The sequence below is a fragment of the Ixodes scapularis genome, unplaced genomic scaffold, assembly GCF_016920785.2.
Source record: "Ixodes scapularis isolate PalLabHiFi unplaced genomic scaffold, ASM1692078v2 PGA_scaffold1__304_contigs__length_218370807, whole genome shotgun sequence".
Taxonomy (NCBI): Eukaryota; Metazoa; Arthropoda; class Arachnida; order Ixodida; family Ixodidae; genus Ixodes; species Ixodes scapularis.
Genome location: NW_024609846.1, coordinates 5,073,564 through 5,098,868, shown reverse-complemented (window position 1 = coordinate 5,098,868; position 25,305 = coordinate 5,073,564). Strand labels below are relative to the sequence as shown.

Below are 25,305 nucleotides of genomic sequence, written 5' to 3'. Positions count from 1 at the left end.
TCGTTTTTAGAAGAACCGGGAGCGAAATCAATAGTTTTGTCGCGAATTCAGCAGATTACAGTCCCAGATCTCACCCCTTGCATAAGATAAGATGTAAACCAATTAAAACGGGTAAGCGGACTGCATAAGTTTAGAACAAGAAACGTTTCAACTTGTCTTTCTGATTTAAGCCTTAAACATCGAACTTCCTACCAGTACTGAAAATAATATTTATTCATAGTTAAAAACAATCATCTACTATACCTTTTGTAGACTGACAAACGTATTGGTTGAGTTGGAGAACACCGAAAGAATAAGACACCGGTAGGACGATGGACGCTGTTCACTTTCCCTCAACCAGCAAAGAGTACAAAAAAGCAACAGCGATAGTTTTTGTTTTTCAAAATCACAGCCCACAGTAAAATAAAAAAAAGTACGGAAGAGACTTGAAAAGCGGGCAAGGAAGAAAAAGAAACGATATCTTGAAAATGTAAAATTTTTGAACATGAAAAGGAAGGATGACTTGACGGTGAAAACTACATTACTTCCTCGACTTATGACCAAACGACTGTGTTAATTCGGGAGACAAGAACAGAATCTCATCTCGAGTTTAAACCGCGTGACGACGCAGAAACGTTGTTGTCCATTTTGTTCATGGGGAATGATTATATTCTATTTCTGCCGAACTGCTATGGTGCCCTCCTACGATGCTGGTTCGCTCAAAACATGGAATGCAACCACTGCACGAACGGGAATGAAGGACAATGGGGTGATACAAGACAGCGTGGGCCCGTAAAAGAGCAAAACATATTTTTAAATTTTACTTGAAGGCTACAAGAAATGGGATTCACTTCTTCTGCAGTAACTCTGGAGTCCCTCTGGAGTATGCTATTAATGAAAAGAGGTGTGCCTAATGTGGAATATATATAAAATAATGCAAACCGAAATAACATACAATAGGTCTGGTAATATATATCCTTTCATCTTGGTTATTGGAGAACAAACAATAAAGTACTAGCTAAAGTAAGTACATTTATAATTACCAAAAATATTACTACATTTTCTCTTTTTTGTTTTAATACATCACAATACGAAGTGATCATTCAACACAGCACAATCGATGTTCTAAAAATGTTGTTTTGAACTAAGATTTGTGGAACAATATTTAGTTATAAAATCCTACTCTAAAAAAAATTTTTAGAAAAATACATCAAACACATATTTTTGCACAACTTTGACTACACGGCAGAAGTTATTACTTTCTAGCTTTCTAATTAGACCAGTGTCCTCGAAGGCGCATTTCACCGATATACTTACCGACCGACATCCTCTCTTCATCGAAATCGGTTCTGGGATGGCAATACTACGTCACGGGGTTTGCGGTTCATTCAGTCGCTTACCACAGCTCTGATAAGACTGTTTTTATACAGGACAGTATTGACCAGCACACTGTTTACAAACAAGCCCTCATATGCCCACACCAGGTGTGGGCATTGCGCGTGCGCACAAACAAGATTCGCCTGTGGCGAAGAATCTGCGCATGCGTAGTGCCGCCAGCAGCGCCACCGCACTGGTGTTACATCAAAGAACTGAGTTTGTCTATATATAATTTTTCTTTTACTACCATTCAGTGAATACCCTTCGGTAAACGTATTTTTCTGCTTTGGAACGAAAAAATAATGAGAGGATTTCAAATCATGTCTCTTCTTCCCTCGCATATACCCTAGCTGTTTTCTTTTTATGATTTAACGTGCGCTCTCCGTCTTAGGGACAACTAAAAAGTTCATAGGAATAAAAATATAAATACAAATACTTAAAAACATATATTCATCACTCAGGCTAGAGGAGACCTTGTCACTGATGGCATTCCAGCACGTGAGCCAAGCACACCGGAAAAAACACATAAAAAGAGTTTTTTTTTTTTTTTTTAATTTCACAAACAACGAAATTTCAGTTAGGACAGAAAGACTTCTTAAACATCAAAAAGATCAGCGGGCACATAAAAAGCTAATTCGCAGGACGCAGCATTCATGACAACGACAAAACGACAGGCTTCCTTGATGACTATCCAAAATGTGTAAAAAAGGACGTCATTTCAAGTCATTTCAGCACGCATCGTTCGAAACAAAGCAACGGAAACACGAATATCCGGCTAAAATCTCCAAGAAAGTATTGGAAGACTCCTTTCCACTGCATAAGTTCTCAGCCATCTATTCTCATGGTCAACACAATATTCATTTTCAGTCGAATAGACTTATATCTTGAAACCCTGGAGCAAAGTTTTGTGTTGTTTTACCATAGCCTGCTCTGTCGCAGACACTTTACGTTCGTTTTAAATATTATTCTTAACTGCGGTTAAATACATTTTAAAGTTGGAGGGAAAAAACACGCATTGTGTATTTAGTATCATTTTTTGTTTTCTTGACTACAATTTTAATAAAACTAATTGTCAACAACTGTCTATCATCTTAAGCATCGTTACAGTTATATAATAAATTGTTTCAGAGGATTATCTCATCGGGAACTCGACTTATTTCCGGACCTACACGTAAGAATTTCGAACGAAAAAAACGAATGAAAAATATTATTACTGATTTTAATTTTGTTAAAACGCAGCAAGTGCGTCTCAGTTAAATTATATTATAAGGAGCAGCAATCAAAACTCATACGTACACAATTTACCTTCATTGAAACTTAAACAACTTTTTTTTTATGTAATCGTGACACTGGAGATGTAAAGTGATAGCCTATGGTAAAAGGAAGAAAAGTACGGTCCCGGCGGCTAGCACCTTTCCTTTGCGTTATTACAAGTAATGTTGAACTCACTGTCTAGCTTTCAGTCGCGCAAATATACAGTCACGTATAAATTTCGTTCCAGTCAACACAGCGCGTGATGTGTCTACCCCGCTACTAATGCTGGCGAGTTCTCGCATCACTCCGCAGAGTAATCTTCGTGTGACTCACACAGCTCACGGTGTTACCGCAGCCTCCGACGTAAGAGGAAACGTGTGCGTTGGGTTCACAAAAAGAAGCACATTTAGATTGTCTGATTTCCTTCTTTCATGCCTCCAACTGTAATTGACGCAAAACGGTTCGCGTGACTTGTTTCACTACGTGTCTTCACCAATGGTTTTCAGCCACGTTTCTTCACAAGAAAACTGCTTAAGAAAGAAGTCATTTTTTTTTTCATTTTATTTGACGTGCGCAAAACAACCATGCAGATATCCTCTTTGGTGCACACATATATAAATATGAACAGAAAAAAATAAGAACGAAAATTGCAGGGTTTAAACACGAAGCAACAAACACACAATATTTACAGTTAGGCAACAAGAACTTCCACTTGGTTCCTGAACACCTTAATGTCACTGTATGTCAAGTTCGGCATCTTTAATATTGATAAACATAGATTGTATCCGTGACAAAGGAGAGGGTTTACAGATGGTGTGAATGCTGAAAGTACTGCGGGTCCTAGTCATACCATACAATGTTGTTTGCCGTCAAATTATTTTCAACTGATGACCTTCCGAGTAGGCCTGATTTTCCAACTGCATCGCAACCTATTACTTTGTTTCTAAGACAGCTGGGCTTTATTACCCAGCCGTATTGTTTCCCGGCAAGGAACGCTTTTCTAACCAGCCGAAGTTACACACTTATAGTAATTAGGAGCATTACTTCAGTATAATAATCGCCGTGTACATCACTGTATAAATATTTAATATATTATGAGTTCAGCATCACTATTACTTGATTTACAGACTTATACCGGCTCTTTGTTTTTAAATTATTCCTAACTTGCATTCATATCTTGCATCCTGTGAAACAAAAGCTAAACGCTTTTTGTGTCAGAAGGCCTTTTGCCTTTTGTGTTAATGAATAAATGAATTAATCCATCAATCAGTTTATTTATTTTTAAGGCTCAAACAGATTTTCATTGAAAGGTTCAAGAAGGCGAGACTGTGTCGCTTGAGAGGCTACCAATAATATACGAATGATTCCAGTGCCTTGGTAAGCAACGAACACGAGTACAAATACCTTGATATTTAAAAAAGCGCAATAACGTAATCTTTTTACTACTAGTAAAGATAGAATTTATGTTTCACAAAGCTACCAGACCGAAACTGGAGATAATGTAGAAAAATCAAAATAAGATATAACAGGAAAGAATGACAAGGCTCAACATTACATTAGGGAGATTTTTTTTTTCTATTTCAATTTGCACGAGCATTGAGTCTCCGTCCTGTCAACGTACGGAAACTCCCCTCGTGTGAGAGCGAAAACCAGTTTGCCTAAACGCCGCCGTTTATGGTTGAGGACATGCGCGTGGAAAATGGAAAGGTGGGACACTAAGTGCAAGAAGGGGGGGAGGGGGGGGCGCGACAGAAGATTCACCCTCGAGGGTACGAGCAAAGAAAGGAAAACAAATTTCTATCGCCCGTTTTATTTGTATCCGAGTGCGTGTGTGTCTTTCAAGGGTGACGCACACAACACGTAAGTGGCCGAAGTAACGCGGGAACTCCTCGTGAGCAAGGTCACCCGCTTCGACGCCCGCCTCAAGGAAACCGCGCAAACTGCGACTGTACATAAAAGGGCGCCAGCAAGTTTGGGAAACCAGCATTTACTCTGAGAAGGTGTTGGTTAAACATCTCGTGCACTTCGATCAAGATGATGAAAGCAAGTTTAATTTTTGCTGCTGCTGTTGTGCTGGGTGAGTAGATGCGATAGCGATTTCACACATTGCAGGTCAGGGAAAGAGAAAGGGGAGTTTCCTCTTAATTTAAAAAAATCCACGGGAAGCAAATTTATTTACAGCTTTGCATATGTTATTGGTAATTTAAAACCGATATTTATTTAAATATATATTTTACTTCTTTTATTAACAACCAAGCGTATCGATACATTTTCATTTGAAGTTGTGTCATTTGTTTTTGATACCTACTTGGCAGATCATTTTCTAGTTGGGAAGTGCTTACTGATACAAACGTAATTTGCAAGATCTAATTCAGGTTAAACAAATATGCAAATAAAGTACTAATTAGGAGAGTGATTCGTTTTTTTAATAAGGCCTCTGAACCGAGCAATTAAATTATCCGTCAATTATATTCAGAAATATTTCTTTTCCAAAAACTCATTTTTATTTTTAGAAACAAAATTCAATCGCACGTTTGTCGGTGGTGCTCCTTTAGGTACTTTTTCTCAGCAGAAGTACATGTCATATACTATTTATATGCTGGAAAAATTTCACTATCAAGATAAATTTAGTTTATAGCAACGAACTCAAAAATATTCGTTCCTACACTAGTAATGAAACTCCGCAAAGCAAGATGATAACTCTTGCTTTTGTTCGACTTGCATCATTGCATTATTGGCGCATATGAACGTCTCCAGACAGCTTTTATTTAAAGGCGTTACGTTGAAAGTAAAAAATACATAGAGTATTGGAACTTAACAATATTTTAGCATAGTCGGACAGCAATTTCTAAAAGTGTGATATATAAACTTCTGTTTTCGAGTCATCCATGCTTATCACATACTAAGACTTTCGAACATTGTTTACGTTGACAAACATTTTAGGAAGCGTTTGTCTGAAGATTAATGAACACAATTTGTTTCTTGCGTTCTGATTAACGGCCAATGTATTCTTTTGCAGGTATTTTTGCAGAATCCTCTGCAGCACTCATGACAACTGATCCAAAGTGCCATCGGCTACGAACCGCCGTGGTAGGACTTTGAATATAAATACATTATCTACGCTTGAGCGATCTTCGGAAGGTATAAACCACGAGACTAGAACGTTTTACGAAACCGATGTTAAAGTATCCTCATGGCTACTACAATTGAAACGCCGTTAGAGCGCAGTAAAATGTTATCAACATCTTTCCAGCAGAATATGTAAATCGTTGATATTTCGCCCATTTACACCCACCGGCGCAAGTTAACCTAGCATAGAATGGTTTACTTATCATACTTCGTACAAACATTAACATGAAAACAATTGGCCTAAACAATCAGTTTGAGATGTTCTAAGTGAGCGGTAATTTAAAGTCACTATTACGCAAATATGTTTTTATTAGACAAGCAGTTTTTGCCAGTTTTCTTAGAGGCAATGCCTTTAACAAGGCTCTGCAAAATATTTTTCCGTCAACCTCGGTAGGCGCTAACCTGTCGCGTTAAAGCAAAACGTATTATGTCTATCTAATTAACGTTTTGTCTACAATTCGCATATAGAATTCTCACTTCTACTATATAACGTCCTTGGTTAAGAAGAACAAATAAGGACAAAAGGAAAGGAGGAGATAGTTCGTCTTAACTACGTATTTTTTTATTTATGTTTATTTTTCGAACAGAGTAGAGCTCGCCTTTAAGAATATAGCTAGCCGTCACCCATATGATATACAAGTACAGGTGGATAGCCTGATGGAACAACCGATTCTAGAAAGAGTTTTTTTACGGCGTTTTACGAGCGTATTTGTACAAATTACAAATCTTAAGATATAACACAGAAGGGGAACGGAACCGACGAAATATTCTTGAAGTGCTTCGCCATTTATGTCCCTTTGTGTTGTCTTCTTTTGTAAATTGTTCTTCATAAATTGTCAATACATGTAATGCATTCGATCGGCAAGACATGGACACCTGTAGAAAATAAGATTTTGTTTGTATGGATGAAACACGTTGTTGTTGATTTTGAAAGTAAACGAAAAAGAGTATATAATGAAGCTTGGAAATTTTTTAACCTCTGCCATTATTGCTATTGTTTGCTATTTTCGTAAAAAAAATAATTAGGGTTAATGTTCGCATTCAACTTTTGCCCTGATTTCTTTTGATTCACCTTAGTCAGCATAAGCCCTACAAGCACAACGTTGTCGTCACTTTTTAAACCTTGTTTGTTATAATAATTGCTTACGACCTTTCTTCCTTCGTACTTTTATTGGGGAATTCTAACATTCAAGTATATATCCATGATAGGATGCCCATTCATTTGAAGAAAAAAGATTAACCAAACATATATGCGGATCACATTTACGTATACACCACGCGTTATCACCAAAATTGAGCTCACTCAGTGCACTTACTACCACAAGGAATTGCTTATATTTTAAAGCAAGCCATCCAGACCAGGCTTTAATACGGTATATTAAGAGCGTATTGTATCATGGTTTCCAGGACCAGGTCAGGAAACACTGCGTCTACCTCTGCCACATGCCTGAGGGTCACATTAGGATGGGCATCGAAGAGGACGGTACACCCTGCAAGGTAAATAAATTATAATGTTGCTCCACTTTATGCTCAGTTCGAGTGCACCCGACGCCATATTTCAATGGAGCCAATCCAGAAGCTTAAAAAGTGCACTGTCAGGGCGCTCGCCCCTTTTTTATTTTGCGTTTTCTATCATCGGATAAGCCAATCAAGAAAAAAAAGCAAACAATCACGATGTGTTGACTGTGAATGATTGGTTTACTTTGTGAAAACAAACGCACAAAGACGACCATCGCAGTGACAATGCACTTTCGTCGCAGATTAATTGGCTTCACAGGACCATAGAGTAGGCTGCGCTCAGAGATAGTACTAAACGGAGTAAGCAAATATTCCATATACCAACCATCCAAAGAAGAGTGTTAAGCAAAAAATTACCCTGAAAAGGTCAGTGTTGATTTCAGTCATTAATGAGGTTTGTTCTGCATTTATTGTTTTTTTTTTCTTCAAATTGTCAAATTCCTGAGCGGCAGAAATATCATTAACGGTGCATAATTTCGTGCGACCGCACCAAGAATACGTTTATACAACATGCGGATGTTGTTCGCATGTCTCACGTTGCGTCTCGCGTATCAAGCACGTTTCCTCGAACGTGGTGGTGCTCATGGAAACGTGCTTGACACGCGAGACGACAAGTTATTTTCTTGTATAACGGGAGCTGAACTAGATTGGAGCGCATGTTCGCTGTTTTTCCTCTGCAGTTCCTGCTTCACGAAGGCGTCTGCACCCGCGGCTTGTGCGCGTTGAAAAAGCTCAAAAAAGACCATCGTCACAAGCATCACGATGGCGGCGATGACGGCAAGGATGTCGACCTTGAATCTCTAGCAGAAACTATCAAGGACATGACCAAGAGCAAGTCTAAAGCCTCCCTCGATGAATAACGCAACCTGCGAGTATTGAGGCGTGCGTAGACGAACCAGACGATTGAAAATTTCAGATGTTCCTTCGGATTCCGGATTTACAATTTTATAGTGATAACGTAGCCAAAGGTATACTCGTCGCCATAACTTAATACGTCTTTTTTTTTTGTAGATGCAAATGAATAAAATTTATCTGAAAACTTTATTACACCTTTTTCCTTTGTAATCTCTGTAAAGAAGTGCATTGCTCTCTTTTTGTTCTGGTGGGCTTGTTCCTGTGCAGGAATGTAAATAGCGTAATATAAAATGAACACTAAAGCGGAAAGGGGAAAAGGTTTTGTCAAAGACGCAATATATACTCACGACTAACATACTCCACCTATAAATTTGTAAAACTATGCTTCATAAAACTAAATCGCGATGAAGTTAAAACCTCAGCGGGGTCTCTATTTTTTTCCTATACTTCTTGTGCTTGAAGGTGGTGGTGTTCGGTTAGAATTGCATCGCCTTCACAACAAACCAGTCTGAAATCTCCAATTTTCTATACTCCGGAATAAACAGCTACGTGTTTGTTTAAAGCAATACGAACTGGGATTAACAAAAATATATTTCTAGTTTACCACAGAACCCTAGAAAAAAGTGAGGGGCTCGTGTTTTTTGAGAGCTTTGCAATAAACTCAAATAAAAAGCGAATAATACCCCACTTGACACAGGCAGCGCCATCTCACGACTGACAGACGCAGCTCAGAAGCAAATATCTCTTCTGAGAGTCAATAGAGGGAGGGACGAGTCCGTGATGTGTAGAATTCCTGTTCCGACGCAGCCAGAGTTGCGCGTTCATCTCCGTAGCGCCGTCTTTCCTGCACGGCATGTTGATCTCACTTTGTCACGTGACTGATTTCGGCGAATCGCGGCGCCGCGTGTTCTAGGCGCGCGGCGCGCTCAAAAGCAGGGGAACGTACACCGGGACGCGTGCAACGTCTACTTTCCTGCACGGCACTTGATCCGGGTCCTCACGTGATCGGATCTCGGCGAATAGCGGCGCGGCGGCACGTGCAAAACTTGCACGCAACTCTGGCTCCCGTAGGGAGCCTATACAGGAACTCTAGTGATGTCGAGAGAGGATAAAACCATCGAACACATCGTCCTCTCATGATCAAGCCTGCAACCAAGGCATCCGTTGCAGTGGTATCACGCCCCGCTCCTGAAAACGTACAGAAACCGGAACAGGCCTTTCCACAAGCCAGCTGCTGGTGGGAGCACTCGGATTTGAATCACCTGTGACGAGGTCAGTGCTGAGCGCGTGTCAAGACAGAGATGATGCTGCTATCCCTCAAAGTAAGGTTGAAACGCGCTCCGCGGCGTCCACGAACCGTGTTGGACAAAGCCGGGAAGCGACCGAAACAACGAAAAGGAGACTGAAGGATTGGTGGCTAAGGACAAGAGCAAAGTGAACGCGAGAGACAAGGGGAAAGCGAAAGGAATAAATACATTTCTCGTTTAATATATTTTTGGGGGGCTAGGTACGACCATGGTTTGGAACCGCCCTATTCAAAGCGAACAGCTACAACATCATCATCACCACTACCAGCCGGTTTCTTTGCTTCGAGACACTGACGACTTTCTGGTGTACTGCGCAACGCGTTATATCGGAGGGACGGCGGCGGTTATTTGAGCTACGCAAATTAAACGCATTTTATGGAATATCCAGGCTTTACTCTTTACGGCATGCTACACATTGTATTTAAATGGAATAGAGCTATTGGGATAACTGCAAACAAATGTGATGCCAAAACCACGATTAAAATTGTACCGCTCTCTTCAGTCGAGTGACGTCACATGTCGTATAACTTGCAGGCCGAGTTGGCGGCCTTGAAAGGACAGCATTTTGGGCGTATTCTTTTTGTTGTTTTTTTCTCGTGAGCTTCCTCAGCCTTCAATTAAGAGCACTGAACTTCTTGTAACCCGTCAGGATCAGGCTATTAACGTTTGCAAGTACGGTCTCTGGGCGCCGCCTTTCTGATGCAGGTGTGGGCAGATCGTCTGATAGTCAAGCATTGCTGAGACTTTGGGTATGCTACGGCAACGCTTTACTATCAGATGATCTACCCACAAAAGCAGCAAAATGGTAGCGCCTGGAGGCCGTACTTGCAAACGCCTCTACACTGCCCCATATTGCCCCATATTGCGACACTAACCTCACATCTTCAGTGTTGTCAGTAGAATTTGTCAGCCTCTCAGAACAACTTTGAACCTCCAATAGCTTCGCGAAAAAGAATTAATGTGTCTTATCATCCGGTCACCAGTTCAGATCAGTCTATTAATTTGTTAAACCAAATTCGAGGCAGATCAGTGACCATCAGGATTTCGCCCTCAATACACTCGTCAAGTTAACATATTACAGTATTGTACGCATACCTCGGCATTCTCACTCATGAGTGCGATCACTCACGATCACTCACGCTCACCATCAGATTTGAGGTGATCGTGAGTGAGGCCGCGAGTCTCTAAAAATTGTGAGTGTGAGTGTGAGTGTGATCGTGAGTTACGTGAACTTATGAGTGTGAGTGTGAGTGTGAGTCCTGAGAACTGATGAGCGTGAGTCTGATCGCGAGTGTGATCGCGAGTTCTGAGAACTAATGAGTGTGAGTGCGTGTGTGAGCCCTGCGAACTTATGAGCGTGAGTTTGATCGTGAGTGTGATTGTGAGTTCTTAAAACTCTTTGAGTGTGAGTGCGAGTGTGAGCCCTACGAACTCATGAACGTGAGTTTGACCGTGAGTGTGATTGTTAGTTCTTAAAACTCTTGAGTGTGAGTGTGAGCTTGAGCGCTAAGTGAAGCACTCATGAGTGTGATTGTGAGTTTCGAGGCTCATGAGCATGAGCCTGAATCAAGACGTGAGTCTTTGGGTGGATATGAGTCCGGTGATCGCATTAGTCTGCGTGATGGCGTGAGCCTGAGGACCATGGCCAGGATGAGTCGCGGTGAGCGCTGGTATGTTCATAGCTGGGTTGGTCACGTGAGCTCCCGGGCCGTCTTAGTGGGCGAGGAGACTCTCGCTTCGCAACTACTGCGTGGGGTTCGGGCCTTCAGGGTTGGTTTGGGTGTCGCTCGCCTGCTCCTTCGCCATGTGAACGCGCCGGTTCCTGTGGAGGGCGGAGGAGGGGGGGGGGGGGTGCTTGTTCTTGCAGGCTCCTCCTTGCCAGCGCCCTCCGCAATGTCTCAACCAGCTGTAGAGGGCAGAGGGGGTATGAGGAAAGGGGGGGGGGGGGGTCGCTTTTGTTTCTCCTCGGCGTTCGCTCTTCGCTTCACGGTAGACTGCGAGACGCCGACGGACTGACGGCGCCTCGAGGCGGCGCGGTAACGTCGGAGTTGGGGCAGCGCTCCAAACGGCTAGCGCTCCTCTCTCTGTGGCATAGAAAGGTTCGTGTGGATTTCGGTTCCTGTTGTCAAGTTGGTGTCAGTGGGCACAGACTTTTATGATTGCGTCAACTATAACGTTCGCACAGCTGCGATAAAATTAAATAACTCGCATGATCCTCATCAGCACCCGGAATTTTATTTCTCCGCGCACCTCAACGTACCTTTCGCAATGAGTCATCACTCAGGAAGTGCGACAGAGGCGGCGTCATGATCGATCGAAGCTTCGAGTGAGGTCTTTCACATTGTGCGATATCATGCTTTTAAGTGTTGTTTGGGGCAAGATGGCGCAAGTGCATGACAGCCAGCCGGCAATGGCCAGGCGGCGCCACGAGAGTGCTACATTCGGCGCCACAAGCGGAGCGGTCTCTCTTAATGGGTCGGCCAGCGGCTAGTCTGCCCGTCGGGCCGTGGCGAGCGGCGACGAACCCGATTTCAGCAGTCCCCGTGTGCACGTGCGCGCCATGTCCCTTTTTATTTTATGCGGTTTTTTAAGACCATCGGGAGCCTTGATAGGTCCAAGCGTTGAGAGCATAATCTGGAGCTGTCATTTGGACACCTGTTTGAACTGTCTTCGTGCGCTTGCGGCGTCGCTCTATAATAATCGCCGCCCGATCGGTCTGTGCTTCGCTCGTCTCCCAGGAAGTGACACAACGCAATGAGAAGGCAGCGAATGGGTTTACTGTACTTCCCGGTTGCCCGTCTTCGAGAGCCGGCAGTCCGGACCCGCCGACCCTAGTTGTCGCCCGTCGTTCATAGCTGGCAGTCAGAGTCCGTGTCCACGCCTGCGGATCGTCCTTCCCACGCACTGCGTACGCTAGCTGTTCCGGGCTATCACAGCCAGAGTTTCGCTGCAGAACCACTCCTGGATCGCAATGGACTAGGCCGATAAGGCCAGGCTCGCCGTTTCCGCCGGTCCTGATCCGAAGCTTGCTGGTGGAACGCTCCGGGGACCGACATGGGCCGGACCAGCCAGAACGGCTCTATCGTTCCTGCCCGGCCCCAGCCTCGTGCAGCACGCTCTTCCTCTTTCCTCGCCGGCTGGCCCCCGCTCGCGCTTTGCTCGACCGTCTTCTTCTTCTCTAGACGCCCCCACGACACTAGAATAAAATGTGGGTAATTAGAACCAAACTCTCCGTGCTAGAAAACAGCGCACAAGTCTGGCGACAGGCAAAGAAGTGTGCGTGTGAGAAAGATATTTACGCTTCGCATAAGCTTTTTCTAGAAAAAAAAAAAATTGCATAATGTTTTCTGCACGCCGTCACATTTGTTACTAGACTCAGCATTAAATTTGGTAGCCGAAACAAACAAAAATTTGTTCTACGAAAATCCACTATTTAAAAACTTGCATGCTTAAAAGGTTTTGGTTGCGACCGCGCGTGCCGAACGGCGCGCGCGGTCGCAACCAAATGCACGCCTACAACTACGAGTGCCGGAACAGGTCGAAGGGCATCTCGCTTGAAGACCTGATCGCCTGATTCTCGACGTCAAAGCGAAGCAACAATCGGCCCAATTTTTCCTACTGTATTTCTCTAAATGGTTTGTCTCAGAGACTCGTAAAAAAACTAGTATAAATACGTTATTTTGCAAAAGGAGTCTGTCAGACCACTTTTCAAGCCTGCACATCTATTTTCGTTCACTTCAACAATAATGTAAAATACACTTACTTGATGCATCGCACTCCAGTAATCCACTTTGTCGCCGTGTCGCTTCCCAAGGTCTTAAAAGGAAACGGTAAAGTCTGACGCCTGGGTCACCTGCACGACCGTGGCAGTCTTTCACGCAGCAATAGCGGCGTTTATTTTTGGGGAAACTCAAGGCTTAGGAGAGGCGTCACAGGAACCCGGAAAGGTCATAGAGACGTGAAGTTGAGACTTAATTTTATGAAAAAACAGTTCTAAAAAGGCTCACGCCGATCCAAAGGGCCACGTTCACACGTGGTTTCTAAATGCGCCCGCCCACAGTTCTCGCGACCCAGGCCATCCTGGACTATCCAATTTGTTTTATTTTTCAGTCGCTAGATGGCGCAACGTGTCGTGCCAACTTCCAAGCTGCATTGCTGGTTGGGCTGGTTGCCTAAGGGCACACTTAGCAAACTGTGGAAGCTACGACTCAGTGGGCCAATTAGAGCGTCGCATAGAGACAAGTGGCATCTAGAATGGACGCCTGTGAGACGCTGCCACGCTGCCATGTGTCTTACTCCAATAAATCTACTGGCTCATCGGGATTCGCAGAATTCGCCGTGTGCCGTGTGCCTTCGGTGACGGAGGCGCGCAGTGGCCGCAACGTCGCGGCGCCTGCCCCACGGCCACGGCCGGGTTGCCGGCGCGCCGGCTGGACGCGGCTCCGAGGCGCCAATTGCCCGGGCTTCTCGGGCTTCGTGCGTGAAGCTGTGCTCCCCTTGGCCGTTGTTTATTCATGTTTCTTTTTTACGTTGTTATGGTCGAATGCATAGGTGCTCAGAGTGAGGCAAGAATTTCTTGTAAAATAAAAATAATATATCTGATAACCAACTTTTTACAATTCAATTCTGAAACACTTCTTATCGTTGGAAGGCATATGACACATATCGCGATGATTCAAGCCCTTAATGAATTTTTACAATGGTGTAGCGGACGGCAAGATTGATCAGCGGGTCGTTGAAGTGCGCTACTGCGTTGAATGAACACTTGTTAACCGAGCGACAGAGAATCTGTCTCGAACCGATGGTTACAGAAAGGCCGCGGGTTTGATAATTATGCAACATAAATTATAATATATCTTGTGAATGTGCAACTAAATGTCCGGAGAAACCGTTTGTCATCATTTCCGCGAGTTATGAAAAAAAACACTCAACTTTAACTTTCCGAATGTGCTGCTAATTTCCGGGAACTTAATGCGCGAAATAATGCTAAATATTGTATTTAAAAAAACCGCCAAGTTCGATTTTGATATAGGCGGACATTGTGCCCGGGAAGACACCTTCGATATTTTATTTTACAATTAGAATAGGATTCAGGCAATGTTGACAGAGTCATAACCTGTAGTGACGCTTGTGTGCCGAACAAATCACTTAATACCCCGCCAGTATTTCAACCCCTGGCGACGCCTCGAAAAGCGAGGAGACCGATTTTCCGTGACGTTCAAGCGTACCAACAGAGTAGGCTCGTAAAGGCCGGTTCACACATCTGCGTTCCGAGGTACAGGAACGACAGAAACGACATGAACGACATGACACCGGGACAACCGTGACACATGATTGCTTGACAAAGCTGCTCATTGCATTATCTGTCACGCTCTGCAATACGAACATAATCGTCCCCTTTGTCATGTCGTTCGTGTTGTTTCTGTCGTTTCTGTCGCTCGAAACGCAGATTTGTGAACCGGGCTTGGGATAATAGACCGACCTCATCGCCAGTTTCGCAATGCCTCCTCTGTCGCAATGAATTGCGGGAACTGTGGTCTTTCCGCACGAGGGTAAACGCCACGGTAGTGCACGAGACGAGCCGTCTCGTGCACTACCGCTGCCTCCTGTGAAGTACAACTATGGCTGCGTCACGCACGCTCTAGACGATTGGTGAGATCGGTCTATTGGTCAAAGCCAACGTTGGTCAAAGCGAACGGCGAGCTCTCGTTTTCTTTCTTTGTCGGGGGGTGTTTACAGATATTGCGTTTTCCTGGTTGATAACAATAAACTATTGATATGTTGGGCCTGAAATATTCGCTACAATACACACGGATGAGCACTATATAAATAGGATTACGCTTCCAGCGAGAGCTCGCGCACGTAGAATCGGTCAGCTGTCCTATGGCAAAGAAGACGACGTAGACGATTGAGGAGTTTCAGCGACGATGTCACCGCCCTGGCGGCCGGTCGCCGAAAGAGAAAGAGGGGGATAGGTTAGCTGGGCGTTGGCTTTGTGTAAATGCGTTGGCCACGAACGTAGGCTTATAAACTTCGGCAGCAAGAATATTACGCGGCTCTAGTGTTCCGGTACGAGCAACAGAGCTGACACGATCTGCTACGACTAGCTACGACCACCCGCCGCAGCGATGCAGACGTCGAAGGAGCGCAACCGCAGTCAGTCGCCGTCGCCCGACGCAGATCGTCTGGCATTCACGGCTTTCCGCCCCGGATTCTTCGCTTGTACTTGGAACCGAGTTTTATTTCCTGTGCTTGTGTATGTGCTCAGTGGTTGGATATGGACCTCATAGAGCAGTTCTTCAGACTCAACAGCGACTCAAAGTTGACGGCGGGGGGGCTTGCAGCAACGCTTTCGTTTGGTGCACGGGTGTGACGACTACACGGGTAAAATTTAAGATAGCTGCTAGCATGGCGGGCCATAGTCGCTTTATGTTGACACGATTTTAAGTTTAAGTCCGCCGTGCGAAGGCGAATGTATCGCGTTTCTAATCCACCTTTGTTTTTGCTGTTGTTTTTATCACGCACGACCGACTACTGAGCAAATGCTTCTGTACCGATCACGGAGTGACTGTCTTCGGCCTTACATTGCGGAACGCCCAATAAAAAGTAATGTTCGTTCGGCGAGAAAGCTTCCCTTTCGAGGGTCCTTTTTTGATTGATTGATAATTTCTCCCGTATCTAGGTGCTTTAATCAACACGATCGATTAAGTTTGCTTCCCTAGTTAGGACATTTTGCTGCCACACGCGGCACTAATGCTTGGCACGATGTATGCCACTGGTGGTATTGTGAACTGGTTTACTTCCAAAGCTAAAAGTGTAACAGGTGGGACCATTCAGTTTGCTAAAAATGTGATGATACGAGAATTTCGTCTACAGCATAAGCTTTCCAGATCTAAAATGGGTGAGCTGGTGGCTACAGCCTCAAGGTTTTTAATGGACCAAATGGGTGATTACACGGCAATAATGCGGTGGAAAACTTCCCATTGACTCGGTGAGTTTTGATTGTGACCACTGGTGTCCTGTTGGCAAATTCGGTAATGGAACACCTTTTCCCTGACCATCTGGCTTTAAGGAACATCGTGTCTAGATGTGCTTAAATATGTTTATTTCAAGGTTCGGTTGACCCCTCTGCATCATTACAGGAAGGCAGTCTCAAGCCGCAACAAACAGTGGTGAATATACAATGCATAATAACAGGCAGTGTCCAGGCGTTTAGTCCGCAGAAGCCAATTTGAGCCTAAAAATGTTTTCTTTTAGATAGTTTGCATTTGGTGTATACTCCGCAGGGCCTGGTTTCCGCGACCAGTGCGTAGTCCACCAAGCTGGTGCGTTGTGTCTTCGTGCTTTTTTTCCTGGGTGGCATTTTCTTCGCAAGTTCTTCGGCGAATGCTATTGAGCCTGAAGAACTGCTCTTGAGGCCCATATTCAGCCACTGAGCGCAGACACAAGCACTGAAAATAACACTTGGTTCCAAGTACAAACGAAGCACCTGGGCGGAAAGCCGTGAATGTCAAACGAGCAGCGTCATGTGACGGCGACTGACTGCGGTGCACCCCTTCGACGCCTGCATCGCTGCGGTGTGTGGTCATAGCTAGTCGTAGCGAGATGATCTTCACTTCAAGCAAGAAATCTTGCCATACCCTAGTCATGATATGGGTGCAAGTGTTCGACGACGTGGGCTCTCTCACGTTGGTGCAGTTGTCATCAAGAAAGGTACATATCAACAATGTTTGGCGTTTGAGGCTGAAACTATGACGCATACTTTATCTAAACCTAAATTTATCGGTCTGCGGCTACAAACATTTTCGTTGACGTTGCTTAGATGATGTAACCATTCAGGCCTCGCATTAAATGGTGTTGCGAACTCTTCGGTTGTGTATGAAAACCTATTTTTGCCCTAATAAAGTACATTTTCAAAAGGACAGTGCCTTCTGCTGATACATATCTTTCAATTTACAATGCAGAGGCAAAAGAAAATTAACTGTGTACATCTACCACTTAGCATAAGCACCTTTTGCCATTCATTTTTGAGCACACTCAAATATCAGCTTAGGGTGCTCTTGTTTCAGAAGCTTTGCCCTCTTTTGTAAAAAGGAAAAAAGTAAAAGAGCTTTACCCTTGTTCTCCTTCTGGCATTTAATACAGACTTGTTTATTTTGCAGATCACTCACAGCAGATATCGCCGTGGTACATACAACTCGAACGGCCGATGAGACTATTACTATTACAATAAAGCTTTCCACAAGAGCCAAAAGGAGGCTTGTAGGGGTGCACAAGCACATCGAAATGAGATTGGCGCTTCCGGGGCTTGTTTACATTATGCATAAAAACAGGACGATCGGCAACCAGCTGATCGCAATATACCACCAAGGATACCGATGTTTCCATACATAGAACGCAGGATAAAGACCTCAATCGTCCCTTGTATACTGTAGTTGTCATACTTTCCATCCAACCGCTTTTTAGCGCAATGAACTAGAACAACCGAAGAGTTCGCAACACCGTTTAATGCGAGGCCTGAATGGTTACTTCATCTAAGCAACGTCAACGAAAATGTTTGTAGCCGCAGGCCGATAAGTTAAGTTTTAGATAAAGTACGCGTCAAAGTTTCAACGCGCCAACATTGTTGATGTGCACCTTTCTTTGAACCCAAGTACATTCGGTTCAACTTGAGAACAGCTGCACCAGCGTGAGAGCTCACGTCGAACACTTGCACACATATCTTGACTATGGCAAGGTTGCTTGCCTTCGACTGGCTTGAACACTTCATTTCTAGCATCACGGTAGGTCTTGGTTGAAGCGATGATCGTCTCGCATACGTAAACAAACAGAAAACAGCACGCTTTGTTTAATTTATACGCTACCGGTCTACGGGCGTCGCAAATCTATCCCCCTCTTTTCCGCCATGTTGGATCGATCGGAGCGCCCCCTATATTCGTCAAACTCCTTATGCTCCGACTCTATAACAATGCAAATACCTCGTTCATTGGACTTTTAAAGACTACCGAAACCGACAGATTAACGTCTACGTCACTACCTATTTCGGAACACTTGCAAAACGTCAGTTTTGGAATTTCGCGTGCATTACTGGGCACAAAATAAGCCTCACATGTCGCTACAAAAAATGAGCGGTATACTAAACCACCACTGCGTCGAGAAAAACTCCTTTTAGAAAAAGTTTGAAATGATTCAGCATCTCGCGAGCGTCAAACGTGCACGCGGCCAAAAGCACGACAGAAAGCAACAATTACGTCCGACCGTCTGGCTGCCGAGCGCCGAGCCTCAGCTTCCGCCCCCCCCCCCCCCCTCCCCCTATAGGCACGCTCCTTGCGTAAACAAATATCCGCTAGACAGGCCGAGCACGCGGCCAAACGGCCATACGTGAGCAAAAGGCCGCCGCGCCGCACGCACCACTCCAGCAACGTAAGCGACGAAAGCGCACAGCCAACACCACGCACAGCACACTGCACTGCATGCGTACAAAGAGTGAGGAGCATTTGCGCTTGCGCCACTTGCGCGCTGTCCGAAGCGGACACCGTAGTGCGCTGCGAACACGCGAAGAACGCATGACGTCAAGGAGCCAACGCTGCGTCGATGAAAGAGAGAGAAAGAGAAATGTCGTTAGACGTACGAGTAAAACAAAACGAACACAAAAAGTGTCGACGAAATGTAGTAATATGGTGGCTGAGTAATAAGCTCTGTCGAGCATTGAATGTCGAAGAAATGATCTTCGGATGACACATCGATGAAACAAATGTCGAAGAAATGATCTGCCGATGAAACATCGCAGTGTCGATGAAACAATCTGTCTATGAAACCTTGTTCGACGAACTGATTGCCCATTATAAAACTGCGCGTCAAGAATGACATGGTTTGCCGCATGAAAAGTGGCGCGCCCTACATGATCGAGAGCGCGACAAAGAACCACATGGGGACGGCCGCAAACCCCCAAACCAAACCAAGCAAAGTCATGCCAAAGTCAAACCAATCCAAACGAAATCAATTCAAGGACGGCTGCATGTATCAAGATAATGAATGCTGAGAGTATTTTATAAAGGCCGAGATGACTGAAAAACAATGCCAGCCGATGATTCTCCTTAAATCGCAGCCTACTCCGGCAAGCACGGTCGATCAACAAAATCAGAAGCAACTCAAATGAGTAGAAAAGTCGGCCACCGCGGCCTCTGTTCATAGAATAGCATACGACTGAGAGACACCACTGTCAACAGGGATTATGGTGAGATTTCAAACCGTCGTCACGTGCAACCACCCTACCTAATATAACCGTTCTCTCTCCCCCCCCCCCCCCCCACACACACACAAAAAAAAAATGGGTCGATGCCCATATGTTTACTATATATAAATTCCGCATAAACTTCCGTAGAAGTACCTGTGGGTGGCACAAGAAAAGAAACGGAGGTGATATATGTAGTAATTGTTTATCTGTGAACAAATGAGCGAGGTATGCACAGCGAGGCGATGTTCTAATCACTGCGACATTGTCTGTGTAACCTGTTGGAAGGCGCGTTTCTGTTTTCCCGCCACCCTTGTCAGCAGGCGAAAGTTAAACGCACCCACTTTAGTCAGCTTGCATTTAGTTTCTTTCGTAATTCATCCAGGTTTACGAAATTTGGTAGAAATGTGCGGAGCATAAACATTAACATAGTACATTTCTTTCAAATTGGGTTAGTGGCTCAGAAGTTTCCCCGCCGCACGACTCACGCGAAGACAAACCAAAGGCTTAAGAAAAACAAAAGAAAAGCACAAAGAAAGCAACCGGCAAGCGTGATGACCTGTGAGTGTGAGGACCTGTGAGTGTGATGAGCGTGAAGATCTGTGTGAGGACCGTGAGGACCTGTGTGAGTGTGAGGACCGCGAGGACCTGCGAGTGTGAGGACCGTGAGAAGCTGTGAGTGTGAGGACCTGTGAGTGTGATGAGCATGATGACCTGTAACAGTAAGGACCGTGAGGAGCTGAGAGTGTGAGTGCCGTGAGGACCGTGATGACCTGTGAGTATGAAAACCGTGAGGATCTGTGAGTGTGATGACCTGTGAGTGTGAGGACCGTGAGGAACTGTGAGTGTGATGACCTATGAGTCTGATGATTCGTGATGACCTGTGAGCGTGATGACCGTGATGATCTGTGAGCGTGACGACCGTGATGATGACGGCGAGTGAGTTTTGGTTTTGCGTTGAGCCGTGAGGGTGAGTCCGGGTGATGATCCTATTTTGAATAAATCGTGATCGTGAGTGGGCGTGAGTTCTGATTGAGGAAAAAATAGTGATCGTGAGTTTGAGTGAGGACAGCTTAAAATGCCGACCTATGATTGTACGTAGTTAAGGCCCCATTGAAACGGCTGTCAACTTTTCTAAATAGCGACCGGCCGAGAGAAAATGATAAATGAACAAAGTAAACATGTAGAGTAATAAACTTGTAACTCCGAAACATATCTCTCTTCTTTTGGATGCACAGTTGTAAACCAGCTTCCTTGAAGACAGGTCTGAAGTGCACGTTGTCAACCCCTTTCAAATTAATTTTTATATGCCATTACATATTTTTTTTTATATTTACATTCTACGGTAGAGCCTTCTGCTTCGTTACCACCCTAAATGAGCGTATCCTCAAGTTTTTATTCTAAACGAACTCCCATACTCTTATATAACTACCTAACTCAGAAAGAATATGGTGTGGAGAAACATTCTTTTTAAAATTAAAGAAGGGCCTTTTTTATTGAGTCATCTGGTTTGCATGATACAAAATTGCAAAGTATGAATGCTTCGAGAGCGTGAAGTCCAAATGTCGACCCTCATGTAAGATTGTGCACTTCACCTCCTAGATCATGAAGCCCTTTTGAGGTGTTATGATAAAAGTTTCCGCCAATATCAAGAATAGTAGTGACTGTGGGAAAAGTATTGAACATACTTTTTATAGTGTGTAAAGAACATCAACCAAATGTCTTCGCTTTTCAATACCACTGTGCAATCATTAGGCGCTAGCGGTGACAACTGTTGGAGGCTCGAGGCTGACGCACCCCATTGATGTAAAAGGAGTTTTGCTGAAATTTGGTTGATGATTTTGATGACTGAATTAATATATTCTACGTAAATGGGAAATAGAACCACGAGTTTATCTTCCCTTGTAATCTTTTTTTACTTCTGTGGCATACAGATGGTATTGATAGACTAGCGGGGAGTTCCCCAAAGACGTCTATGATTCGAACAATTTTTCTTTTCAGCAATGACATGTTTTATTTGTTCTTGCAAATTACACACTGGAAAGCACACACTTGCCAGAATAGATGTACTTAAGCAAACTACCGTTCAGTTATGTCCAATAAAGTAACACGGATTCACTGAAATATCTAAATATACGTATATAGTATATACTTACAAGGTAAAACAGCGCAAAAACCGAGACACAAGAAAAAAGGACGGCACAAGCACAGCGCTGACTATCAGCTGAACGTTCATTGTAGCGAATTAGAAAAAAAAAACGAAGGAGGAAAAGGGAATCTATATTTCTTTTTTTATCCTTTGTCTTTTTTTTTCAGTTCGCTAGAATAAACCGTCAGTTGAATGTCAGCGCTGTGCCTGTGCCTTCCTTGTTTCTTGCGCCTCGTTTTTTTTTTTTTTTTTAGCTGTGTACCTAGTAAGACGACCAACCAACTCGCCCAACTTTCTGCCTCGTTATAGCACGTACAAAGGTTTCAGATTTGGTACCGATGGGATCGATGGCACCTACGCTAAATGATATGTCTGATAGGCACGTCGTGAAAAGCAACTATTGCCGCCACATGAGCCTATACTTCGTCCCAGCTTCGCTCCGAGCGCGGCCTATGTTATGAGCCGAAGGGCCAATCAAACACCGCAAAAAGCGCAGCGTCATGGCGTGCTCTCCGCGCTTGATAAGACTAGCCGGCGGAGGAGCGCGCACAGAGAGACAGCGAACACCGGCTGGTCCTATCAACTGCAGAGAGCACGCCATGACGTCGTGCCTCTTTCGCTGTTTGATTGGCCCTTCGGCTCATAACATCGGCCGCGCTCGGACCGAAGCTGAAACGAAGTATAGAGAGGAACCTGAACGATTATTTCAGCTCCCGCGTCATTCAAGCGCGTCTCACAAAATGCCACTTGCCACTTATTCCTGCACGTCGTCAAAAAACTATCCTGACATCAACACAAAACCTCCGCCCACAGTTCTATAGTCACTAACGGCTTACGAAGCGCAATATGTGGCGTGACATACTCTGTTCTCGCTTCTCGAATCACTACTAGTTTGTCGCTGTTCTTATCAACTGACCGCAATCTCCTTGCCTTCGGTCGGCGATAAGATTATCTGGACTCGCCACGCCCTGCGCGTCTTGAGGTGTTCAGTTTTCAGAGCCTCGTTTGGTACACTGGGTTTCACTTGAAGTCCGCGGCAACAGTCGACGCCACGTTCTGATGGAGCCAATCTAGCAGTAATCAAAGTGTGTCGTCACGCCACTCACCGTCTTTGTAGGGTTGCCATCACCGACTAGGCCAATCGCGCACCGTGATGCACCGCAATCCTGTTTTGTTTTTTTTATTCTGTGCGTGATTGCTTTAGTCGGCCATGGCAAACCCACAAAGACAACTCGTGCCCTGACAACGCACTTTTGGTGCTTCTTAATTGGAATCGGATCGTAGCGTTGAGTTCTGTCGGTCGAGAAATGGACTTGGTGTCGTCGCAGATTTATACCGTCCCCTTTCTGCGAATAAGAGCTAATTTCTGAAAAATCTCGTCGGCCGGGTCCGGAGCGCCCATCTCTTCTTCGACCGGATTCCTTCCGAGGAGGTGATGGCCCTCGTCGCCCACGAGAAAGCCCGAGAAAGAGGTGAATGCGCGGTTCTGCGCGGACGACTCGTAGATGTCTCCTTCCTCGAGATACAGGTACACCAGGTCGTTCGGGGCGAGGTAGAGTACCGCGCTGTTGGACGCCCAACTGAATCCGTTGTGGCTGGCGAAGGCCGTCACCACGGGAACGCGGTTCCTCCTAAGGGACACGCGGAAGGAACCGCGGCTTGGCGCCATCGCGGAGAAGGTGAAAAAATACAGGCCGGGCACGGAGCACCTGGAAGAGAAGGAAATGTTATGAAACAAAAATACACTGTTTTGCGCTGTTCACAAAAGATATTATGAGAGAGGAAGGAGAGAGATTGGAAATAAATTATCGCTGTGGTGTGGTCAACAGCCTTAAAAACGGCGCCGGCTACTATATCAGAACTGACGAGATTCTATATTTAAGCCCGGTTATAAATTTTCATCGATGGCGTTCTCGTTAATTCAAACAATGGCAGTGACAGACTTATTGGGACAACATTGCTTGGTATAGGCTATGTCGCTATCAATCAAAGGGGTGGCGGTGACAACCAATACCGAGTAAAAGACATTTTTCTACTCCTCTGATTGATCGGTCGCATGCGATGTACCACTTCTTTCGCCTTTAGGTGGTACTGACCACACTACTTTTAAGCTCCCAACCAGGCGGCATAAGGAAAAGAACCGTTGTCCGTATGGTCCGATTTCACTCACGTTTCGTGTGTCCGTACGCTACGGACAGAAATATCTTCACCAACCGTTATTGTGACCTAATTGCACTGCTTTAGGAATTAGGTGCGCTGACAAAATAGAGGAGAACGTGTTTGCCTCGGTCGTATCTACTGTGCACGTGAGCTGGTGTTTGTCTGGGGAATCTCATATGTCACATGAAGATATTTATCCGCTATTTGCTCACGCAATCCACGCATTCACGAGCTACGAAGATCGAAACCATGATTTTATTATGTGTTCAATTTGAGTGCTACGTGAACTCACCAAATATCTGTCCCAGAGGCGCACACGCCAAATAAAGCAGATTTATTCCTTACGTTTAAAGCGCCTTATAATTATTAATCAGTTGCTCTAACATGACGGCAAAGCAGCGACTTATTGTTTTATGTTATGATGTCGCTTCACAATACCAACGCTTCATAATATATGTAAACTGAACTTTATCTCCGACAGATTGAATCGTTCTGGAATCTTCCAAGGAATCCCAAGAACTTAAAACTAAATATAGGGTTCACCAACCAATACTGCTTTTATGACGAGCATTTCTTGTCAAAAAATAACTCAAGTGCAAAAAGCACTAGAAGCAGCATTTAAAAGTGCTCACTATGTGATTGTCAAGAAGACTGCAACTTGGCTGTTGCAATTTAAAACATGATGCATAAGAGCAAAAAAAAAATTGTGACAAAAAATACGAGCTTTTGCACAAACCCAAAAAAGCGTGGAGGTGCTCGCACGCGGGAGATATAATTAGGGTTGTGTGGACTTTTAGACAGCGTGAGGTTGGTCGGCCGTTTCAAAGTTGCGACGAGTCACTCGCTGTAGATGAGAAATTTAGCCAGTGCAGTACAACCGCTAGCCTGGGTCTTTAACGTGCACAATGAAGTAGTGATGCACGACCGCACGGCGGTACGATCTTCATCCAGATCGAAACGGGCAGGGGTAGGGATTGAACCCATAATGCCTGGGTTCTGCAGCGCGGGCTTTCGCAGCACATGCTCCGAGCTGGTGTGCGCTAGACCACTCGGCCGACGACCCCCGTCTCGCACGCGGGACCCGACAACCAGCTATGATAACTGTGAAATACGTGTACAACATTTTTAATTGAAAAGAATGAAAGATAAAAAAGAAAATCATTTAACATGATATTATGTGCTCATTTGCTCATTTGCTTTAATGTGAATTTTAGAAATTTGCTATAAGTTTACTAAGTTACAGACAGTGGCAGTGTGAAGACTAGTGGCAATTACGACCCGTGCTTTTTTCTTATAATCTGCGCGACTTGCTATGGGTGGTCGACGGAACACTAGGCGTTCAC

The 25,305-nt window shown here is 44.6% G+C and overlaps 1 protein-coding gene across 1 annotated transcript; it reads left to right on the top strand.

Moving 5' to 3' along the window:
- Positions 1-4,592: 4,592 nt before the first annotated feature.
- LOC8041888 lies at positions 4,593-8,301 on the top strand. The gene is made up of 4 exons (XM_029972430.4): positions 4,593-4,687; positions 5,630-5,700; positions 7,147-7,236; positions 7,938-8,301. Exons 1-4 carry the CDS (start codon positions 4,645-4,647, stop codon positions 8,115-8,117), a joined length of 384 nt encoding a protein of 127 aa, XP_029828290.2. The 5' UTR covers positions 4,593-4,644; the 3' UTR covers positions 8,118-8,301.
- Positions 8,302-25,305: the final 17,004 nt, after the last annotated feature.

Coding starts and splice junctions, on each gene's coding strand:
- LOC8041888 (XM_029972430.4), top strand. CDS start 4,645: ATGATGAAAGCAAGTTTAATTTTTGCTGCTGCTGTTGTGCTGG. Junction 4,688..5,629: donor TGCTGCTGCTGTTGTGCTGG/GTGAGTAGATGC, acceptor ATTCTTTTGCAG/GTATTTTTGCAGAATCCTCT. Junction 5,701..7,146: donor ATCGGCTACGAACCGCCGTG/GTAGGACTTTGA, acceptor CATGGTTTCCAG/GACCAGGTCAGGAAACACTG.